Source organism: Lithobates pipiens, unplaced genomic scaffold, assembly GCF_037356315.1.
Source record: "Lithobates pipiens isolate NorthernLeopardFrog02 unplaced genomic scaffold, aLitPip1_a1.2 Scaffold_28, whole genome shotgun sequence".
Classification (NCBI taxonomy): Eukaryota; Metazoa; Chordata; class Amphibia; order Anura; family Ranidae; genus Lithobates; species Lithobates pipiens.
Genome location: NW_027507789.1, coordinates 107,706,667 through 107,724,708, shown reverse-complemented (window position 1 = coordinate 107,724,708; position 18,042 = coordinate 107,706,667). Strand labels below are relative to the sequence as shown.

The window sequence follows — 18,042 nt, the reverse complement described above, 5'->3', positions numbered from 1 at the left end:
GAATGAAGGCGCAATGAGGCATGAATGGAAAGCTGACAGGATTCTGAGGCTGAGACAGTTGCAGACTAGAGCATACAGAAGGTTAAGAAGACTGGTAGATGAAAAGATTGTGGGAAATGCTGAGGATGAAGGGGGGGGGGGCTGTGAGTGTAGTGAGAGCTGGACAAGCAACTATAGAGAAGAAAAATGCCTGATGTGAGGAGTTATCAGTGTGCAGTGATGCCGGGAAGATTACCATACTTCATTTACCTTCTACAAAGCACATTCCGGTCATACAGAGGTACTGGGCAGTGGAACTCAGACAGGAGAGGATCGCACGGCACAGGGACAGAAGACAGGAGCAGGAATGGGGTCAGATGTCAGAATCCTCTCACATGCAGGGACTTCTATCACACAGTGTTGAGTGATGGGAGGAGGGGAGCAAGCTCCACAGTCTGTGCCTCCGATCAATCTGTATACCAGCTGCACTTAACATACTGTGCAGGAGAAACTCAGCGAGATGTCAGGAGGCGGAGCTGGGAGGGAAAGCCGCTCTGCACAGTTTCCCCCACAAAGCATGGCAGCACTCCAAAACGATACCCCCGTAATGGGCGGCACCAGGGGCGGGTCCCTGCCCGGGGGCCCGCCCCCATTTTCGGCACCATTATCGGCAAGAATTTTCTTTTGGCAAATTGACGAAAAGGCAATTTTCGGCTGATTATGTTTCGGTTCATCCCTAGTTTACAATTTTTGTTTTAAATTTCATAGGAGAAACCTCAATACACGATGAGCTATGCAACCAGGAGATGGACATTCAGGATGAAGAGCAGAAACCCACAATACATCTACTAGAGCAGGAGCGTGCAGGTTGGTACCTACAGCTTTAATATTACTAAATATCATTATTTTACTATGACACTCCAAACTGTTTTTGTAAGCTCGTAAAGTGTTATTCCTTTCTGATCAAGGCAAAAAGAGCATATGATAAAACAATACATAAGCACAGGTTGAGCACTCTAGTAAAAAATTCTAAAATATAGGTAGCTGAGCTTGTATATAAAGCTTGGCTTTTCCTCCAAATGTTTAGCCTGGCCCAAGCTCCTACACCTTCTGTTCACTCTTGTTGGCCATTTATTGTGGTATCCTTGACCAGTAAGGGAATGGGAGAATTGCTCTGCATCTAGTGTATGCTTGTATCGGCTAAATGTTTTCACATCCTTTTCAAATCTGCAGAGACTCAGTGGAATTTCAACTGTGGAGAAGGTTTAGGCCTCCTTCCTCTTCCCTCCTTCCCTCTCTTCTCTTCCCTCTCTAAAAGGTGGCAAATGTGGCACCAGAGGGGGGAAGGAGACCGATAATCAGAGCTTCCACTTTTGAATGGAACTCCGCTTTTAAGGTATCTTTACACAAGCATGATTTATTGAACTCTCATAGCAGAGTAGCAATGACCATTGGCATATTGATAGGTTGGGTGGGAAAGCCAACAGTAAACAAACATTTTCCTGCATACTACTCTTGGTGAGCTTGTTCAACATATTTTTCATTCATATCATGCACTTGTGAATGGAGAGTCTGCGAGTTGCTCTTCCTTTTTTAGGTTGCTAGGCAATTCAGAGCTTATGCACACACTGTTAAAGGGTACAGAATGAGAGAAGTAGCCAGAAACTAGGGGGCTGTTTCATGGGCGCTGAACTCTAGATCCTGCTTCCTCTTCTACTTGTTATTTGTGTGTCTAATCATTACTTCTTACCCTTCCACTCCTTTCTCTTGCCATCAGACTGTATCTTGTCTGACTCGTGCTTCACCTTAGGCACAGTATGCATAGTTACATAGTAGGTGAGGTTGAAAAAAGTCCAAGTCCAAGTGTAATTATATGTCAGTATTACATTGTATATCCCTGTATGTTGCGGTCGTTCAGGTGCATATCTAATAGTTTCTTGAAACTATTGATGCCCCCCGCTAAGACCACCTCCTGTGGAAGGGAATGCCACATCCTTGCCGCTCTTCCAGTAAAGAACCCTCTACGTAGTTTGAGGTTAAACCTATTTTCTTCTAATTTTAATGAGTGGCCACGAGTCTTGTTGAACTCCCTTCTGCGAAAAAGTTTTATACCTACTGTGGGGTCACCAGTATGATATTCGTATATTGAAATCATATCCCCTCTCAAGCGTCTCTTCTCCAGAGACAATAAGTTCAGTGCTTGCAACCTTTCCTTATTACTAATATCCTCCAGACTCTTTATTAGCTTTGTTGCCCTTCTTTGTATTCGCTCCATTTCCAGTACATCCTTCCTGAGGACTGATGCCCACAACTGGACAGCATACTCTAGGTGCGGCCGGACCAGAGTCTTGTAGAGCAGGAAAATTATTTGTTTATCTCTGGAATTAATCCCCTTTTTAATGCATGCCAATTTTCTGTTTGCTTTGTTAGCAGCAGCTTGGCATTGCATGCCATTGCTAAGCCTATCATGTGCTAGGACCCCCAGGTCCTTTTCCATCCTAGATCCCCCCAGAGGTTCTCCCCCCAGTGTATAGATTGCATTCATACATTTGCCACCCAAATGCATTATTTTACACTGAACCTCATTTGCCATGTAGTTGCCCACCCCATTAATTTGTTCAGATCTTTTTTGCAAGGTTTCCACATCCTGCGGAGAAGTTATTGCCCTGCTTAGCTTAGTATCGTCCACAAATACAGAGATTGAACTGTTTATGCCATCCTCCAGGTCGTTTATGAACAAATTAAACAAGATTGGTCCCAGCTTTATCACTACCCTCTGAACTCGCCCTTGTAATCAGCTTTCAATCCATGTACTCACCCTATGGTCCATGCCAACGGACCTTATTTTGTACAGTAAACGTTTATGGGGAACTGTGTCAAATGCTTTTGCAAAATCCAGATACACCACTTCTATGAGCCTTTCTTTATCTAGATGGCAACTCACCACCTCATAGAAGGTTAATAGATTGGCTTGGCAAGAACGATTCCCATTCTGATTACTGCTAATGATACCGTTCTCATTACTAAAATCTTGTATATTGTCCCTTATCATCCCCTCCAAGAGTTTACATACTATTGATGTTAGGCTAACTGGTCTGTAATTCCCAGGGATGCATTTTGGGCCCTTTTAAAATATTGGTGCTACATTGACTTTTCTCCAATCAGCTGGTACCATTCCAGTCAGTAGACTGTCAGTACAAATTAGGAACAATGGTCTGGCAATTACTTGACCGAGTTCCCTAAGTACCCTCGGGTGCAAGCCATCTGGTCATGGTGATTTATTAATGTTAAATTTCCCAAGTCTAATTTTAATTCTGTCCTCTGTTAACCATGGAGGTGCTTCCTGTGATGTGTCATGAGGATAAACACTGCAGTTTTGGTTACTGAAGCCCCCCGATTTCCTTGTGAAGACTAAGCCCTTGTACACACGGTCGGAGAATCCGTCGGAATGTGTCCTATCGGACCGTGTAGTCGGATAATCCGACTGTGTGTGGTATGCATCGGACTGATTCCGTCCGAATATCCGTCGGACCCAATTTTCCAACATGTTGGAAATATTTCCCGACCAACTGGTTTGATCGGACATACTCCGATCATGTGTAGCGAATTTTGATCGGACCAAGTGCCACACATGCTCAGATCAAATTCCTACATCAAAGCTATTGGCTACTAGCCTGAATGTAGTCCCATCGTAACGAAATTAGGTCATCACGTTCTGAAAGATCGGATTTTTCGACAACTTAGTCCGACCGTGTGTATGCAACAGTTTCAGACACAATCCGTCGGACTAAATCCGACGGACAAAATTCGACGGATTTGGTTGGCAGAATCTCCGACCGTGTGTACAGGGGCTAAGAAGAATAAATTCAATAACTTCGCCATCTCCCCATCCTTTGTAACCAGATGTCCTTCCTCATTCTCTATGGGGCCAATAGGTCTGTCCTCCCTTTTTTACTGTTTACATACTTAAAGAATTTCTTGGGATCTTTTTTACTCTCCTCGGCTATGTGTCTTTCATGTTCTATCTTAGCCTTTCATATTTCACCCTTACATTTCTTGTTGCATTCTTTATAAAGTCTGAATGCTGATGATGATCCCTCAACCTTGTATTTTTTGAAGGCCTTGTCCTTTGCTTTTATATGCATTTTTACATTGGTGTTAAGCCATCCAGGACTTTTGTTCGCACTTTTAAATTTTATTACCCAAAGGGATGCATTGGCTAATGCCCTTATTTAATATGCTCTTAAAGCAAACCCATCTCTCCGTCGTGTTCTTTGTTCCTACGATTTTATCCCAATGTATGCCTTCTAGGATGGTTTGTAGTTTAGGGAAGTTGGCTCTTTTGAAATTTAGTGTCTTTGTATTCCTCTGTTTCCTATTTCTGTGATTTATACTGAAGCCAATTGACCTGTGATCGCTGTTCTCTAAATTGCCCCGTTTTTTCACATCTGTGATCAGGTCTGTATTGTTGGTAATCAGTAGATCCAGTAGTGCTTTATTTCTAGTTGGTACGTCTACCATCTGACCCATGAAATTGTCCTGCAAGACATTTAGGAACTATGGAGCCTTAGACTGGGTGGAGGGAACTGCACATTCATCTATGTCTGGATAATTAAAATCCCCCATTATGATAACACTTCTCATCTTTTATGCTAATCCAAATTGTGATAGATCTGTCTCCCCTTCCTTCCTCAGGTTGGGGGGCCTATAGCATACTCCCAGTATTTTTTTTCCCCTTGGCTTCATCCCTTTGGGGCTCTTTCCATAAAGATTCCACCTCCTCCCTAGCTCCCTTAGTGATGTCATCTCTCACATTCACTTGTACATTATTCTTGATATATAGGCATACCCCTCCCCCTTTTTTACCCCCTCTATCCTTGCAATGACGGACATATCCTTTAATGTTTGCCAGCCCATCATGAAAGTTGTTGAACCAGGTCTCTGAAATTCCCACAAAATCCAAATCGTCCTCGTACAACAGTATCTCTAGTTCACCCATCTTGTCCACCATGAACATGCCACGTAGTTTAGACTGGTTGCATATTATCCTCTTATTGGGTGTTCTGAGATTGCAACTAGGACCTGCTACTATACTTACCTTGGATTTATGTGCTTTGGTCAACCTACCACTAATGCTCCCAATACTACCCTCTGGAATATGTTCCGCACTGACTATATCTCAACCTCTGGACATTCCCCCCCCCCCCCCCCCCCCCATCGCCTAGTTTTAAAACCCCTCTAATTTTTTTTATTTATTTTTTTGCATGTTTTTTCAAAGCTGCTATTGAGATTTTTTTCACTGGCCTCTTGAATGGGTATTTTAAGCCTAAACGAAGTGCTGAGACTGTGAGAAAATGTTGGCTAAAAAGATTGGCACTTAAAAAATGTAATAGAATAGGAAGTATTTTTATTATTTCTGGTGGTCAAAGTTCCGGTTTAACGTAGTTGCAAGAGAAATCTGATAATCTTGATACAACAACTTTGTGTTCCTACAAGAAAAATAGGAATTTAGTCATGAATATATTTGCGTAAAGTTAAGATTTCTTTTAAAATTAATTTTGGTTGAAGAGAATTATTTTTTTCCTATGTGTAAGGCTTTTGGTCTATTTTAAAGCTGTTTACAATTTTTATAGGAGAAACCTCATTACATAATGAGCAATGCAACAAGGAGATGGACATTCAGGTTGAAGAGCAGAAACCCACAAAAGACCTATTAGAGCAGACGGGCGCAGGTTGGTACCTACAACTTAATACTACTAAATATCATTATTTTAATATGACACGCCAAACTGTTTTCCTAAGATCGTAAAATGTTATTCACTTATAGTACTTACTCTTAACAATCTTCTCTGTCCTGTTTTCAGGCAAGCACAAGTCTATTCAGAAAAAGTTATCCCACCTTGAGGATTTAGCTAATCAAGCTGATGGTATGTCTGATCAAAGCAAAAGGAGCATATGATAAAACAATACATAAGCAGAGGTCGAGCACTCTACTTTATATTTAAAAAAAAGTAGATTCAAAAATATAGGTCACTGAGGTTGTATGGAAAGTTTAACTTTTCCTGAAAATGTTGAGCTTGGCCCAACCTCCTACACCTTCTGTTCACTCTTGTTGGCCATTTATTGTTATTCATATACAGTAAATTTCTCTGCAAATACTGTATACTTGAATCAACTGTTTTCTCTTCCCTTTTTTATTTTTTTTAAAACTATTCTCTGTTACATTTTAATATCATATGCTCAGTTTGACTATGAATTTACCTATAGTTTACCTTTTTTATAATGCTGTACATGTTTGTCAAAAGTATTTTTTCAAATCAGCAGAGACTGGCAGGGCAATTTCAACTGCGGGGAAGGTTTAGGCTCTCCGTTTGTTTGTTTTTTTTGTTTTTTTTTAAACATATTTTTCATTCATATGATGCACTTGTAAATCTAAAATCAGTTTTGTGAGGGCTTTAGTCTTCCCTCATGAACTGTTCAGGAACCCTTAAAGTGATACTAAATGCTCACTGTTAAATTTACATTGTCCCTTCTGATTCTGTATGTGAAGGATGGGACTGTAATTAATTTAATAATAATAATAAAAAAAAGCTTGCGTATCTTTTTACTAATCAATATACAGCTGCCATATGACCCAGTTCTTTCCCAGCCTGTCTGCAGGGAAACATAAGCAGGAGAAGCTTCTAGCCATCTGCTGTTGGTCACATGTCAAAGTAAAAAACAAAATAAACGGTTTTAAATTGTCATACAAATATATATTTGAAGTTAAATATTTATTATTTTGTGGAAATGACATGGTGTGGGCATATTTCTGCCAGTCACAGACTATGTCCTGCCCCTTTAGCATGTGTCTTAAAATAATAGGGAGGTGTGAAGCCTTCATTAATCTACATGAAATACCCTGCCCCCATTGTGTTTTAGATGGTTAGTGGGCATGGAGGAGGGAGTGGGTTGTCATTTACCACTGTGTATACACGCACGTGTGACACTATAGTCACATGGGCTGCTCAGATGTGATGGAGAGGAAATGATCCACATAGAAACTCACTGAAAAATGAGCATGTGCAGAGTTGCCACCACAGCTGCAAAATTCCTAGTTGAATTGGGGATATGAACAGAAGTGGGAGATAGCAGGATCAACCAGGTTTTACAGAAAACAAATCTCATAGTGACTGAGTGAGTATGAACAGCATGTAACCATTTATTAGTGTTTTTTTTTTTTTTTTTTTTTTTTTTTTTAATGATGTGGATTTAGTGACACTTTAACAATAGTGTTTTGGGTAACACACAGGTTTTGGGTTAAGGCTGACCAATGTGAAATGTGCTGTTTTAATAATATTTTAACTTAAATTAATGAAAAAGATGACTGATAAAAGAAGTGAATAATAGTAGTTGACACTGCTATTGAAACTTCTGCTTTTTTTTTTTTTTGGTTTGGCTTTTAATCATTGCTGTTATCTTTTTTTAGGTCTGAAGAAGCCATGTCCGCTGTGTCCAGAAGACCTATTTAGGTCTTGTCACATCAATAAGCTTCTGAGACACCTGCAGAACTTGCATTGGAAAGTCTCTGTTGAATTTGAAGGTTTGTTAGCTGAAATTACCTAAATTACAGTAAAAACAGAAATTGCTACAGCTGTACTGATTAGGATTTGGTGAGAAATGGTTTGGAAATCATATCATGCGGACTACAAAAAAAACTCCAAGTAAAACATCTTCAATAATTTTAATTATTATTATTGATGTTATTTTAGGAAACCTATTTATCTAAATTGTACAGTACAGGACACAGGCAAAGTATTTCCTAAATAACAACGCTATGCGTGCTTAAATTAGAAATGCATAAACATGTAAACAGCACAATCAATTATAATATAGAAGACCATTGCCTACATAGCATAAAGTGGTTCCAAGAAAAGTTCCAAACTGTCTTGTGCTTTAGTCCTGCTAATTATTCTTGAAAGTAAAGCACAATACCCTTTTGGAACTGAACTTCTCTTGCAAGCTCTTTGTTATTTATGCACGTTAATGGAATTGTATTCATAGAACAAACAAACATATGGGGCGCTTGGGGCAAGTTCGGCCGCCGTGGAGCGCCCCATAATGCACTGCAATATCGCAGTGCATTGACGGCTGCTGATTAGCTATAGCGTGCACCTGACCTGCATGCTTTGGCCAATCACAGCGTGATGTGCTGTAAGAGCCATGATTGGCCAAAGGCAGGGTGCAATTTGGGCAATTATGGCTCAGGAGCTAAGTCCACGCCCCACACTATATAAGGCTGCTGCTCCCACGGCAGCCATATATAGTGAATGAATGAAGATTAGGCAGGTAGTGTAGTGTGCAGTCAGTCAGTGTAAAAAAAAAAAAAAATATTTATATATTATACATTTTTACAGTTGTGCTCATGGGTTTACATACCCTGTATGATTTCTTGCCCATTTTTCATAGAATATGAATAATTAACACAAAAAATCCTCTCTTAGCCATTGGGTTATGCTCACCACTAGGAGAATACTAGGCATTAGTTGTAATATAACACTCAGAACTTTTTAGTTCTGCCCAGGGGACGGTCCCTTGGGCAACAACCCTCCAGCCTGCCATGCACTCACCAGTTTTATTTTGCCTAGTGAAGGAGAAGGACCTAGGAACCCTGCAGGCCCATCTGTCCGTGATTTTCTTCTGCAGAAACGTGACATTTTGCGCAAGATGATTGATCCTGTGATCTGCCATCAACAGGCTGGTGACAGGCTGGATACTCTTATCCTTGTAGTCTTCCCAGTCCAGCCATTGAGCGCGTGCAGGCCGCAGCTATGCGCTAGGCAGGTCACCACGAAACCTCAGCTCCAGAGGTGGTCGGTGAGCTTTTATGCTACGGGGCATACATATGACCGGGCTACTGATGTCTGCGTGTCAGTATGCCGGGCCAGCAGCCACCCTGTACTGATCAGTGAGTGGGTCTGTGTAATGTCTCCCAGCTCTTCAGGACTGGTAAGTACAGTTCTCCCTGCCTCGGTAGGGCTGAGCAGCTGGGCATTCCCTGGGAGGTCAATTCGGGGGTCCCTCACCTCCCTCTCTTCTCTCCCTGTCCCTATCTCCCCCCCCCCCCTCCCTGTGGGGGATGCTGCATGTGGCTGCTGAGCAGTGTGTGTGTCTATGCAGGGGCTCTCCGGGGGGCTCTCACCTGGGGGGGGGGGGGGGGTGTGCTTGCTAGCTGGGTCCTGTTCTTCATGCCACTGGAATGTGTCTGTGAGGCCATGCTGGTGTCCTGCGCTACGTTGTGCTCACCACCATTTTTTTTCTCCCTGTACTTTACTGAGCTGCTTTCGGCAGCCATTTTAGATGTTGGCAAGGGCAGCATGCTCTCCTGGGCTTCAGCAGCCATTTTCCTGGTGATTTCCTATACAGGACGCTGGCGGCCATTATCTTGAAGCCTGAAAACGTTTTTTAGTGTTCTCTAGCGGCAGCATGTGCTCTTGTGCTCTCAGACATTTTCCCTGTGTTTTTATGTCCTTATGCTGGACGCTGGGCGGGCATTTTCTTGAAGCGTGTGCACACTTCAGAGCGGTTTTAGAGCCATTTGCAGCTGCTTCCACTGACACAGTACTGTTTCCTCTGCACCTGGGAGCCAACAGGGACTACAGGCACTACCTGCTGAATAGCGCAGAACTCCTCAGGGTGGTGAGTCCGGCAGGAAAGAGCCCCTCAGCCAGCGGCAGTAAGGAGGGTGGGACTGTCACTGTCCTTCGGGTGGCAGATAGGGTAGGGTCAGCATGGCTTCAGAGACTGCGCAGTGTCCACTGACACCCTGACACTGACCAGGACAGTGAGGATGAGTCCGGGTCCGTGCACAACAAAGTGCTTGTTGGAGCATTTATCACAGCTGTGTGATACCCTGAAGATTCAAGAGCCAGCAGATCTCTCCACTGATGTAGCGGTCCCCTTTGGGTCCCGCAAGCCAGTACGTTGACCTAAGGTGTTCCTGTATCTGACTTATTTTGACAAGTTAATTTACAAGGAATGGGGTCGCCCGCAACGGACTTTCTCGGTCCCCAAGTCCATGGCGGTGCTCTAACCTTTTGAGGAAAGCCTTCTGAAGAAATGGTCGGCTCCTCCGGTCGTGGACCCTCCCAGTATCCAGGCTAAATAAAGTAACCACGACCCCATTAGAGGGGACTCCTGCATTCAAGGATCCCACGGACAGGAAGGCCAAGGCAGTGGCTAGATCCTTGTTTATGGTTGTGGGGTCAGCCGTGCGACCAGTACTGGCATCCGCACTTGTGTCGCAGAGTGGGCAAAACTGTTGCACAGTGAATTTTGAGAGCAACAGACTTCTCCTGTCTGTGTGAAACTAGCAGACCAACTATTGCAAGGCCTTAAGTACGTTTGTGACGCGGCCCTGGATACTCTTCCTCTGTTATCCATGGCTTCAGTGTCAGCAGTGGTGCTGAGGCGCCTGATTTGGTTAAAATGCTGGTCTGCTGACCAGGCATCCAAAAAAGCCCAGACGGATCTTCCCTTCCTTGGCGACCGGCTCTTTGGAGCCTCTTTGGTTGACATTAAAAATGCCACAGGTGGTAAGAGTACCCTACTCCCACAGGCCAGGAAGGCTAAGGAGCCACGCCGTAGGCAAGGGCCCTCTTTTTCCGCTCAAACAGCTTTTTCGTCCGCCCGGAGCTTCGGCTAAACATCCCCAGCCTGACAGGACGACCACGGAAGGACAGAAACGTCCCTGGAACCGCAAGCCTAACCCTGCGAACAAAAATGGTACCGCATGAAGGTTTGCCCCCACCCATGTCTCGGGTGGGGGGTCGCCTTCAGGAGTTTGCAGCCTGGTGGTCCTCTCGGCTATCCGACCAATGGGTCTGCTATCTGATTTCCTCCGGCTACAAGATAGTTTCTCTCTTGGCCGCTAAACGGATTCTTCCCCGGCTCGCCAGGAGGCCCTTTTGGGGGCAGTAAGGGACCTGCTGAATCGCGGGGTGGTTGTAGCGGTTCCGGAATCAATACGTTTCCAGGGATTCTACTCAAATCTGTTTGTAGTTCCCACGAAGGAAGGGGTACGTCCAATCTTGGACCTAAAAGCCCTCAATCACTTTGTGAAAGTGCAGAGGTTCAGAATGGAATCGGTTCGCTCAGTAGTCGCTGCACTCCATCAAGGGGGCTCCCTGGCATCCTTAAACATCCAGGATGCGTACCTGCACATACCCATATGCCTTCGGCATCAAAAGTTTCTGCACTTTGCAGACGGGGAAGCCCACTACCAGTTTGTGGCCCTCCCTTTTGGTCTGGCATTAGCCCCCCCGAGTCTTTACCAAGGTATTGGCTCCAGTTTTGGCGTTGCTGCGGCAACGTGGGATCACGATCGTGGGATACTGAGACGATCTCCTGAGGGCATCTTCCACCTCAGAATTGGAGGAGGATTTGGCGATCACCATGCAGAGCCTGCAAAAATTTGGGTGGCTGTTGAACCTAAAGAAGTCTGTGATTGTACAGAGACAGTGTCTGGAGTACTTGGGCTTGCTGCTAGACTCCATGAAAGCGAGTTTTTCTCCCTTCAGGCAGAATCTCAGATCTGCGGTAAAACTGCTGAGCAACCGTAAGTGGTTTTCGATCCGCTTCTGCATGCGAGTCCTGGGACTCATGGTAGCCTCCTTCGAGGCAGTACCATATGCCCAGTTGCACACCAGAGTCCTGCAGAAGGAGATTTTGTCAAAATGGAACAAATCTCAGTTGTCCCTGGGTCGACAGATCCAGGTGAGCCAGTCAGTCAGAGATTCACTGATCTGGTTGCTGTGATCCCTGGTGATTCAGTCTGGGAAGTCGTTCCTACCTCTGAATTGGACAGTGATTACAACTGATGCCAGCCTATCTGGCTGGGGTGGAGTGATGGGGGTTCAGTCGGCTTGGGGCCTTTGGTCGTCGGAAAAATCCAAATTGCCGATCAATCTGCTCGAACTAAGCGCGATCAGGCTGTGCCTCTCCACATGGTCGATGAGACTTCAGGGGTGTCCGATCAGGATCCAGTCGGACAACGCCACGGCTGTGGCATACATCAATCACCAAGGGGGAACAAGAAGCTCAGCCGCCGCATGGGAGGTCGCTCACATACTTCGGTGGGCAGAGCGACCCGTACCAGCCCTGTCGGCCATTTACATCCCAGGAGTGGAGAACTGGCAGGTGGATTATCTGGGTCGCCAGATGCTGGACCCAGGAGAATGGGCGTTTCATCCGGAGGTATTCAGGCTCCTGTGCCTGAGGTGGGACACACCAGATGTGGATCTTCTGGCCTCCCGTCTCAGTCGTAAGGTGCTGAGATTCGCGTCGAGGACAAGAGATCCTTGGGCAGACGCGTCAGACGCGCTGGTGGCTCCGTGGGATCAGTACCAGCCGATCTACGCCTTTCCTCCACTGAAACGGTTACCACGTCTGCTCCGCAGAGTGGAAGTCTAGGGGAGCCCAGTAATACTGATTGCCCCAGATTGGCCTCAGCGTCCTTGGTATGCAGACCTAGTGTGCCTGGTGGCGGACGCCCCATGGCGACTGCCGTTACGAGAGGACCTTCTGTCTCCAGGTCGATTCTCCATTCTGCTTTACCATCGCTGGCTTAAACGGCATGGATATTGAGAGCCAGGTGTTGATGTACCGGAGTTTGTCGGACTCGTGATCCCAACTATGTTGAGGGCGGGGAAATTTTCTCGGAAGATATATCATCGTACCTGGAAGGCTTACATCTCCATGTGTGAGGCGATAGGATGGCATCTGCGGTCCTTTTCTATATCCAGGATCCTGCTGTTTCTTCAGCGAGGAGTAGACCAGAAATTGGCGTTAAGCACCATTAAGGGGTAAATATCAGCCTTGGCTGTCTTTTTTTTTTTTTTTTTTTTCAGCGACCCCTGGCAGCTCACTCATTAGTGAGTACCTTTGTTCAGGGGGTGTGACATGTAGTCCCTCCGGTGCGTCCACCGTTACCTTCGTGGGTTTTGAACCTGGTGTTATCGGCGCTTCAAAAACCGCCATTTGAAAATATCGGGGAGATTCCCCTGTTGACTCTTTCCCAGAAAGTGGTCTTTCTAGTGGCCATCACATCGGCCAGGAGGGTTTCGGAACAGTCGGATTTGTCCTGCAAGTCTCCTTATCTGGTTATCCACAAGGATAAGGTGTCCGCAACCGTTTTTTCAACCGAAGGTGGTCTCAGCTTTTCATGTCAATGAGGACATTGTATTACCATCTCTGTGTCCTAAGCCGAAGCACCCTAAGGAAGTGGCCGTTCACGCTCTGGATGTGGTTCGGGCTCTAGAGGTGAATTTGTCTGCCACTGCTCCCTTTTGGAAGTCAGACTCGCTGTTTGTTTTGGTGGCTGGTCCCAAGAAAGGCATGGCGGTCTCGTTGGCCACCATTTCCAGGTGGATCAGACAGATTGTAGTACAAGCCTACGCCTTGAAGGGGTAGGTACCTCCCTTTCCGGTCGCGGCCCACTCCACAAGGGCAATCGGAACATCTTGGGCCTTCCGACACCAAGCGTCTGTTGCTCAGGTGTGTAAAGCGGCGACCTGGTCGTCTGTCCACACGTTTGCCAAGTTCTACAAGGTAGATGTCAGTGCATTGGCTGATGCCTGTTTTGGCTGCAAAGTTTTGCAGGTGGCCGTATAGTTGCAATTGAATATGCAATATGTTTTCTTTTTTCCTGTTTTTTTGATAAAAACGCAGTACCGTTAATGTGCTGTTGCATTACATTCTGCAGTTTTGGTGCGGTTGTGGGTAGTCACTTCTGTTGAGGGTACCCTGGTTTTGTGGTGGATCTCTCCACGCACTGTTTTTTTTTTTCTTTCTTTTTTGTGGGTAGTTTTACTAGTTCCCACTTGCCATGGTGGATGACGTTTTTATGCTGTTTTCCCACCCCTCGTTTTGGCACTGCTTGGGGACGTCCCAATGGCTAAGAGAGGAGCTGTGTCGGTCGGTGAATATAAGAGAAAATAGGATTTTTTGTACTCTTCGTAAAATCCTTTTCTCTGTAATTCACTGACCGACACAGCACCCGCCCCTCCTTTTTCTCTTTATGTTATACTGCTTGTTGACGTATTGGTGACTGCATGGCAGGCCGGAGTGTTGGGGCCCAAGGGACCGCCCCCCCTGGGCGGAACTAAAAAGTTCTGAGTGTTGTATTACAACTAATGACTGGCATTCTCCTAGTGGTGGGCATAACAACCCAATGGCTAAGAGAGGAGCTGTGTCGGTCTGTGAATTGGAGAGAAAAGGGTTTTGCAGTGAGTAAAAAAAATCTTATTTTTTTCCCTCATAGTTAGTGTTTGGCTGAAGCCATTTATTATCAATCAACTGTTTATTTTATGATTAAAAAAAAAAATTACAACAGAAACTACCCAAATTACCCTGCTCAAAAGTTTACATGCCACAGTTCTTAATACCGTGTATTGCCCCCTTTAACATCATTGACAGATTGAAGTCTTTTGTGGTATTTGTGGATGAAGCTCTTTATCTTAGATGGTAAAGCTGCCCATTCCTCTTGGCAAAAAAGCCAAGCCAAGACTGTGTTGCATGCACTGCATGTTTTGAGATCTCCCAGGAGTGGCTCAATAATTTTGAGGTCAGGAATCTGTGATGACCACTCCAGAACCTTCACTTTATTCTGCTGTAGCCAAGGACAGGTCAATTTGGCCTTGTGTTTTGGATCATTGTCAAGTTGGAATGTCAAAGTATGTCCCATGCGCAGCTTCCTGGCTGATAAATGCAAAAGTTATTTCTGTGTTTTTCTTTGCATCCCATTTTCCTGGCAGTTGTGGCTGAAATTTTAGTTGGTCTACCTGACTGTGGTTTTGGTTTCAACAGAACCCCTCATTTTCCACTTCTTGATTAGTGTTTGAACACTGCTGTGCATGTTATCAAGCCAAAATCACCGGGTATGTAAACTTTTGATCAGGGTCATTTGGGTAGTTTCTGTTGTGATTATGATTTAAAGAGTAAACACAGTTGATTGATAATGGCTTCAGCCAAACACTAACCATGAGTGAAAGTAATGTTTTTGTGTTATCATTCCTATTCTTTGAAAAATGGGCAAGAAATCAGTCTGTCTATCTATATTTATATTTATTATACACACAACATGGATTTCTGTATTTCTAGAACGTTATGGTGAGCTGATAAACTGACACTGTCCTGTTTAATTATAGAGGATACTGAATAAAATGAATTTTTTTAGGTGTTGAAGGATTAAAGACTTTGGTCCCTTTCGCATGGGTGGGCTGTCCTGGTGTGTATTTTTTTTTTTTTTTTTTTGGGTGGACCCAATCGGACCATCCATTGCCCTCTATTACATCCACCCACATCTGATCCTATCTGCTAAATGTTGTAGCAAACACATTAAGTTTGAGTTAATAGTATTAAAAAAAAAAAAAAAAACTAGGAGCTATTTTTTTTGTTTTTTAACGTAGTTCACCAGTGATTTTTGGATTGCACCACAGGTAGTTTAAATGCATGGCTGAGAAGCCAGTTACCCTAGCTTTGCATTTGTAAGATTACCTACAAAGTGTTTAGAGCAGTCAGAGTACTTCTTGACAGTTTTCTTATTTATCTTAGGGCCGGTTCACACTGGTCCGAAATGTGCTCAGACTTCAAGAGCACAAGTTGCATTACATGTCAAAATCAATGGTTCCCTATGAGAGCCCTCTTAACTAGTCCAACTTGTGTCAGTCCGACTTTGAAAAAGGTTCCTGCACTACTTTGGTCTGGCACAATTTCAGCCCATTGATTTTAATGCAAGTCGCAGTCAAGTCGGATCATCATCTTAACTATTCCAACTTGATGGAGAGCCCCAGAACAAAATGACAAAATAACAGCTTGACACCCCCCCCCCCCCCCATGCATACCAGACTCTTATCCGAGCATGTGTCCCCTCCCCCTGGACCATACCCGGCCATATGCCCTCAACATGGGGGGGACGGGTACTTTAGGGCCCCCCCCACCCCAAAGCACCTTGTCCCCATTTTGATGGGGGCAAGAGCCTCTTCCCGACAACCCTGGGCATTGGTTGTGGGGTTCTGCGGGCAGGGGGCTTATCGGAATCTGGAAGCCCCCTTTAATAGAGTGGTGCCCCCAGATCCTGCCCCCCCCCCCCGGAAAATAAGTATGGTGTATATTGTACCCCTACCCATTCACCCCAAAAAAAAAAGCGATTTTGACAGGCCTTTATTAAAATGAAGAAAATCCCCCATCATAGATCCGTGCCTTTCTTTTCGCCGCCAACCCGCTAATAAAAAAAATAATTTAAAAAAAGTCCTCCTGCCTTTGTCAGCTCTAGTGTCTGCCAGTTCTTATATAGCCATGGAGCATGGCCATTCTGTGACGTTACCTGTTTTAGCAGATCGGTGGAGGGAGAATACCCGAGGAAGACATCAGTGGGGGGGGGGAGGAGACTGGAGGAAAAAGACATCGGTGGCGGTAGCAGAGAAAGACACATTGGCGCTACGACGGGGGCAACATTTCTTTATTTTTAACAAAGAACTCGTCAAGATTTTTTATTTATTTTTTTGTAAAATTGCACTGCTTTATTTTTGGTGAATGGGTAGGGATACACTATCCCATACTACTTTTCACAGGGGGGCTTTCTTAAAGGGGGGATTCCAGATTCTGACAAGCCCCCTGCCTGCAGACCCACACACTGCCCAAGGTTGTTGGGAAGAGGCCCTTGTCCCCATGAACATGGGGGCACTGGCTTTGGGGTGAAGGGGGAATGCAGAGCCCCGCCCAAAAGCACCCCCCCCCCCAAGTTGAGGGCATGTGGCTTGTTATGGGGTCCAGGAGGGGAGGAGGGGGAGGCAGGCTTGCTCAGCCCACTCCTTCCACCACCATTCCTGACCTGGGGGCTGCATGCTCAGGTAAGGGTCTGAATTTTTTATTTTTTATATAAATTTGGCCTGAGGTTTCATCCATACCAAAAGCAAAGGAATTGTTTTGATTGGTCAAAGGACGCAATCATCTGTCAAATCCCATTCATTAAAGTCACATAGAAGTCGGACATGAAGTCGCAGGACAAAGTAGTATCAGAAGTCGTGCGACTTCCGTGTCGGAGCAGTGTGAACCGATCCATAATAGTTATGGAGTAAATCTTTTTACCCTAATGAAATTGTTGTTTTTTTCATTCATGAAATATTCACTATTTCTGTCTTTTTCAGACTACAGAATGTGCATTTGTTGTTTGCCCTGCTTGCAAAATACATCACAAAATGAAAATGAGGTATTTTACTTCTAGTACATGTATTTAACTACACTGTTAATTAAATATTTTAACCACTTCAATATTGGACATTTTCACCCCCTTACTGCCCAGGCCAGTTTTCAGATCCTGGTGCTGTCACATTTTGAATGCCAATTACATGCATGCAACACTGTACCCATATAGAAATGGAAAACATGTTTTTCTGTTTCTTTTATAAAATTGTTATAAAATTTAGCAAATCATTTTTCTTCATAAACGTAGGTTTCAATTTTATTCTGCTACATTTCTTTGTTAAAAATTACCCGAATCGCTGTATATTATTTAGTCTCTGTTAAAGTTTTATATATATATAAATTACACTGTGGTGTGTGTGTGTGTGTGTGTGTGTCTCCCTCTCTCCCTCTCTCCCTCTCTCCCTCTCTCCCTCTCTCCCTCTCTCCCTCTCTCCCTCTCTCCCTCTCTCCCTCTCTCCCTCTCTCCCTCTCTCCCTCTCTCCCTCTCTCCCTCTCTCCCTCTCTCCCTCTCTCTATATCTATATCTAATATAGTACGGTCTAATTTCTTGAGGTTCTAAAATGTAGTGCAACTGACCACTTCTTCTTTTTAATTTTTTTTTTTTTTTAAACATACTTTTACCAGAGCAGTACAGCACCGTTATACCAACATCAAACCCATCATTATCGCCCGGTAATTTGCAACCCATAACCCATGGAATTGTAGCAGTACAGTAGTACAGACCTACCTGACCACTACACAGACCTACCGTACCTGACCACTACAGTGAAACCTGAGGGGGAAAAAAGTATTTGATCCCCTGCTGATTTTGTACGTCTG

The 18,042-nt window shown here is 44.5% G+C and overlaps 1 protein-coding gene across 6 annotated transcripts in view; it reads left to right on the top strand.

The window, feature by feature from the left end:
* Nucleotides 1-18,042, top strand: part of TRMT1L (tRNA methyltransferase 1L) — a 358,814-nt gene that overhangs the window by 66,590 nt on the left and 274,182 nt on the right. For 5 of the 6 annotated variants that reach the window (XM_077459511.1, XM_077459507.1, XM_077459513.1 and 2 more), the window contains 5 exons: nt 748-846; nt 5,613-5,711; nt 5,844-5,906; nt 7,448-7,561; nt 17,166-17,227. In XM_077459511.1, coding sequence (XP_077315637.1) covers nt 748-846; nt 5,613-5,711; nt 5,844-5,906; nt 7,448-7,561; nt 17,166-17,227 — 437 coding nt within the window. The remainder of the gene's footprint in view (nt 1-747; nt 847-5,612; nt 5,712-5,843; nt 5,907-7,447; nt 7,562-17,165; nt 17,228-18,042) is intronic. The other variant, XM_077459512.1, reaches the window with a different exon arrangement.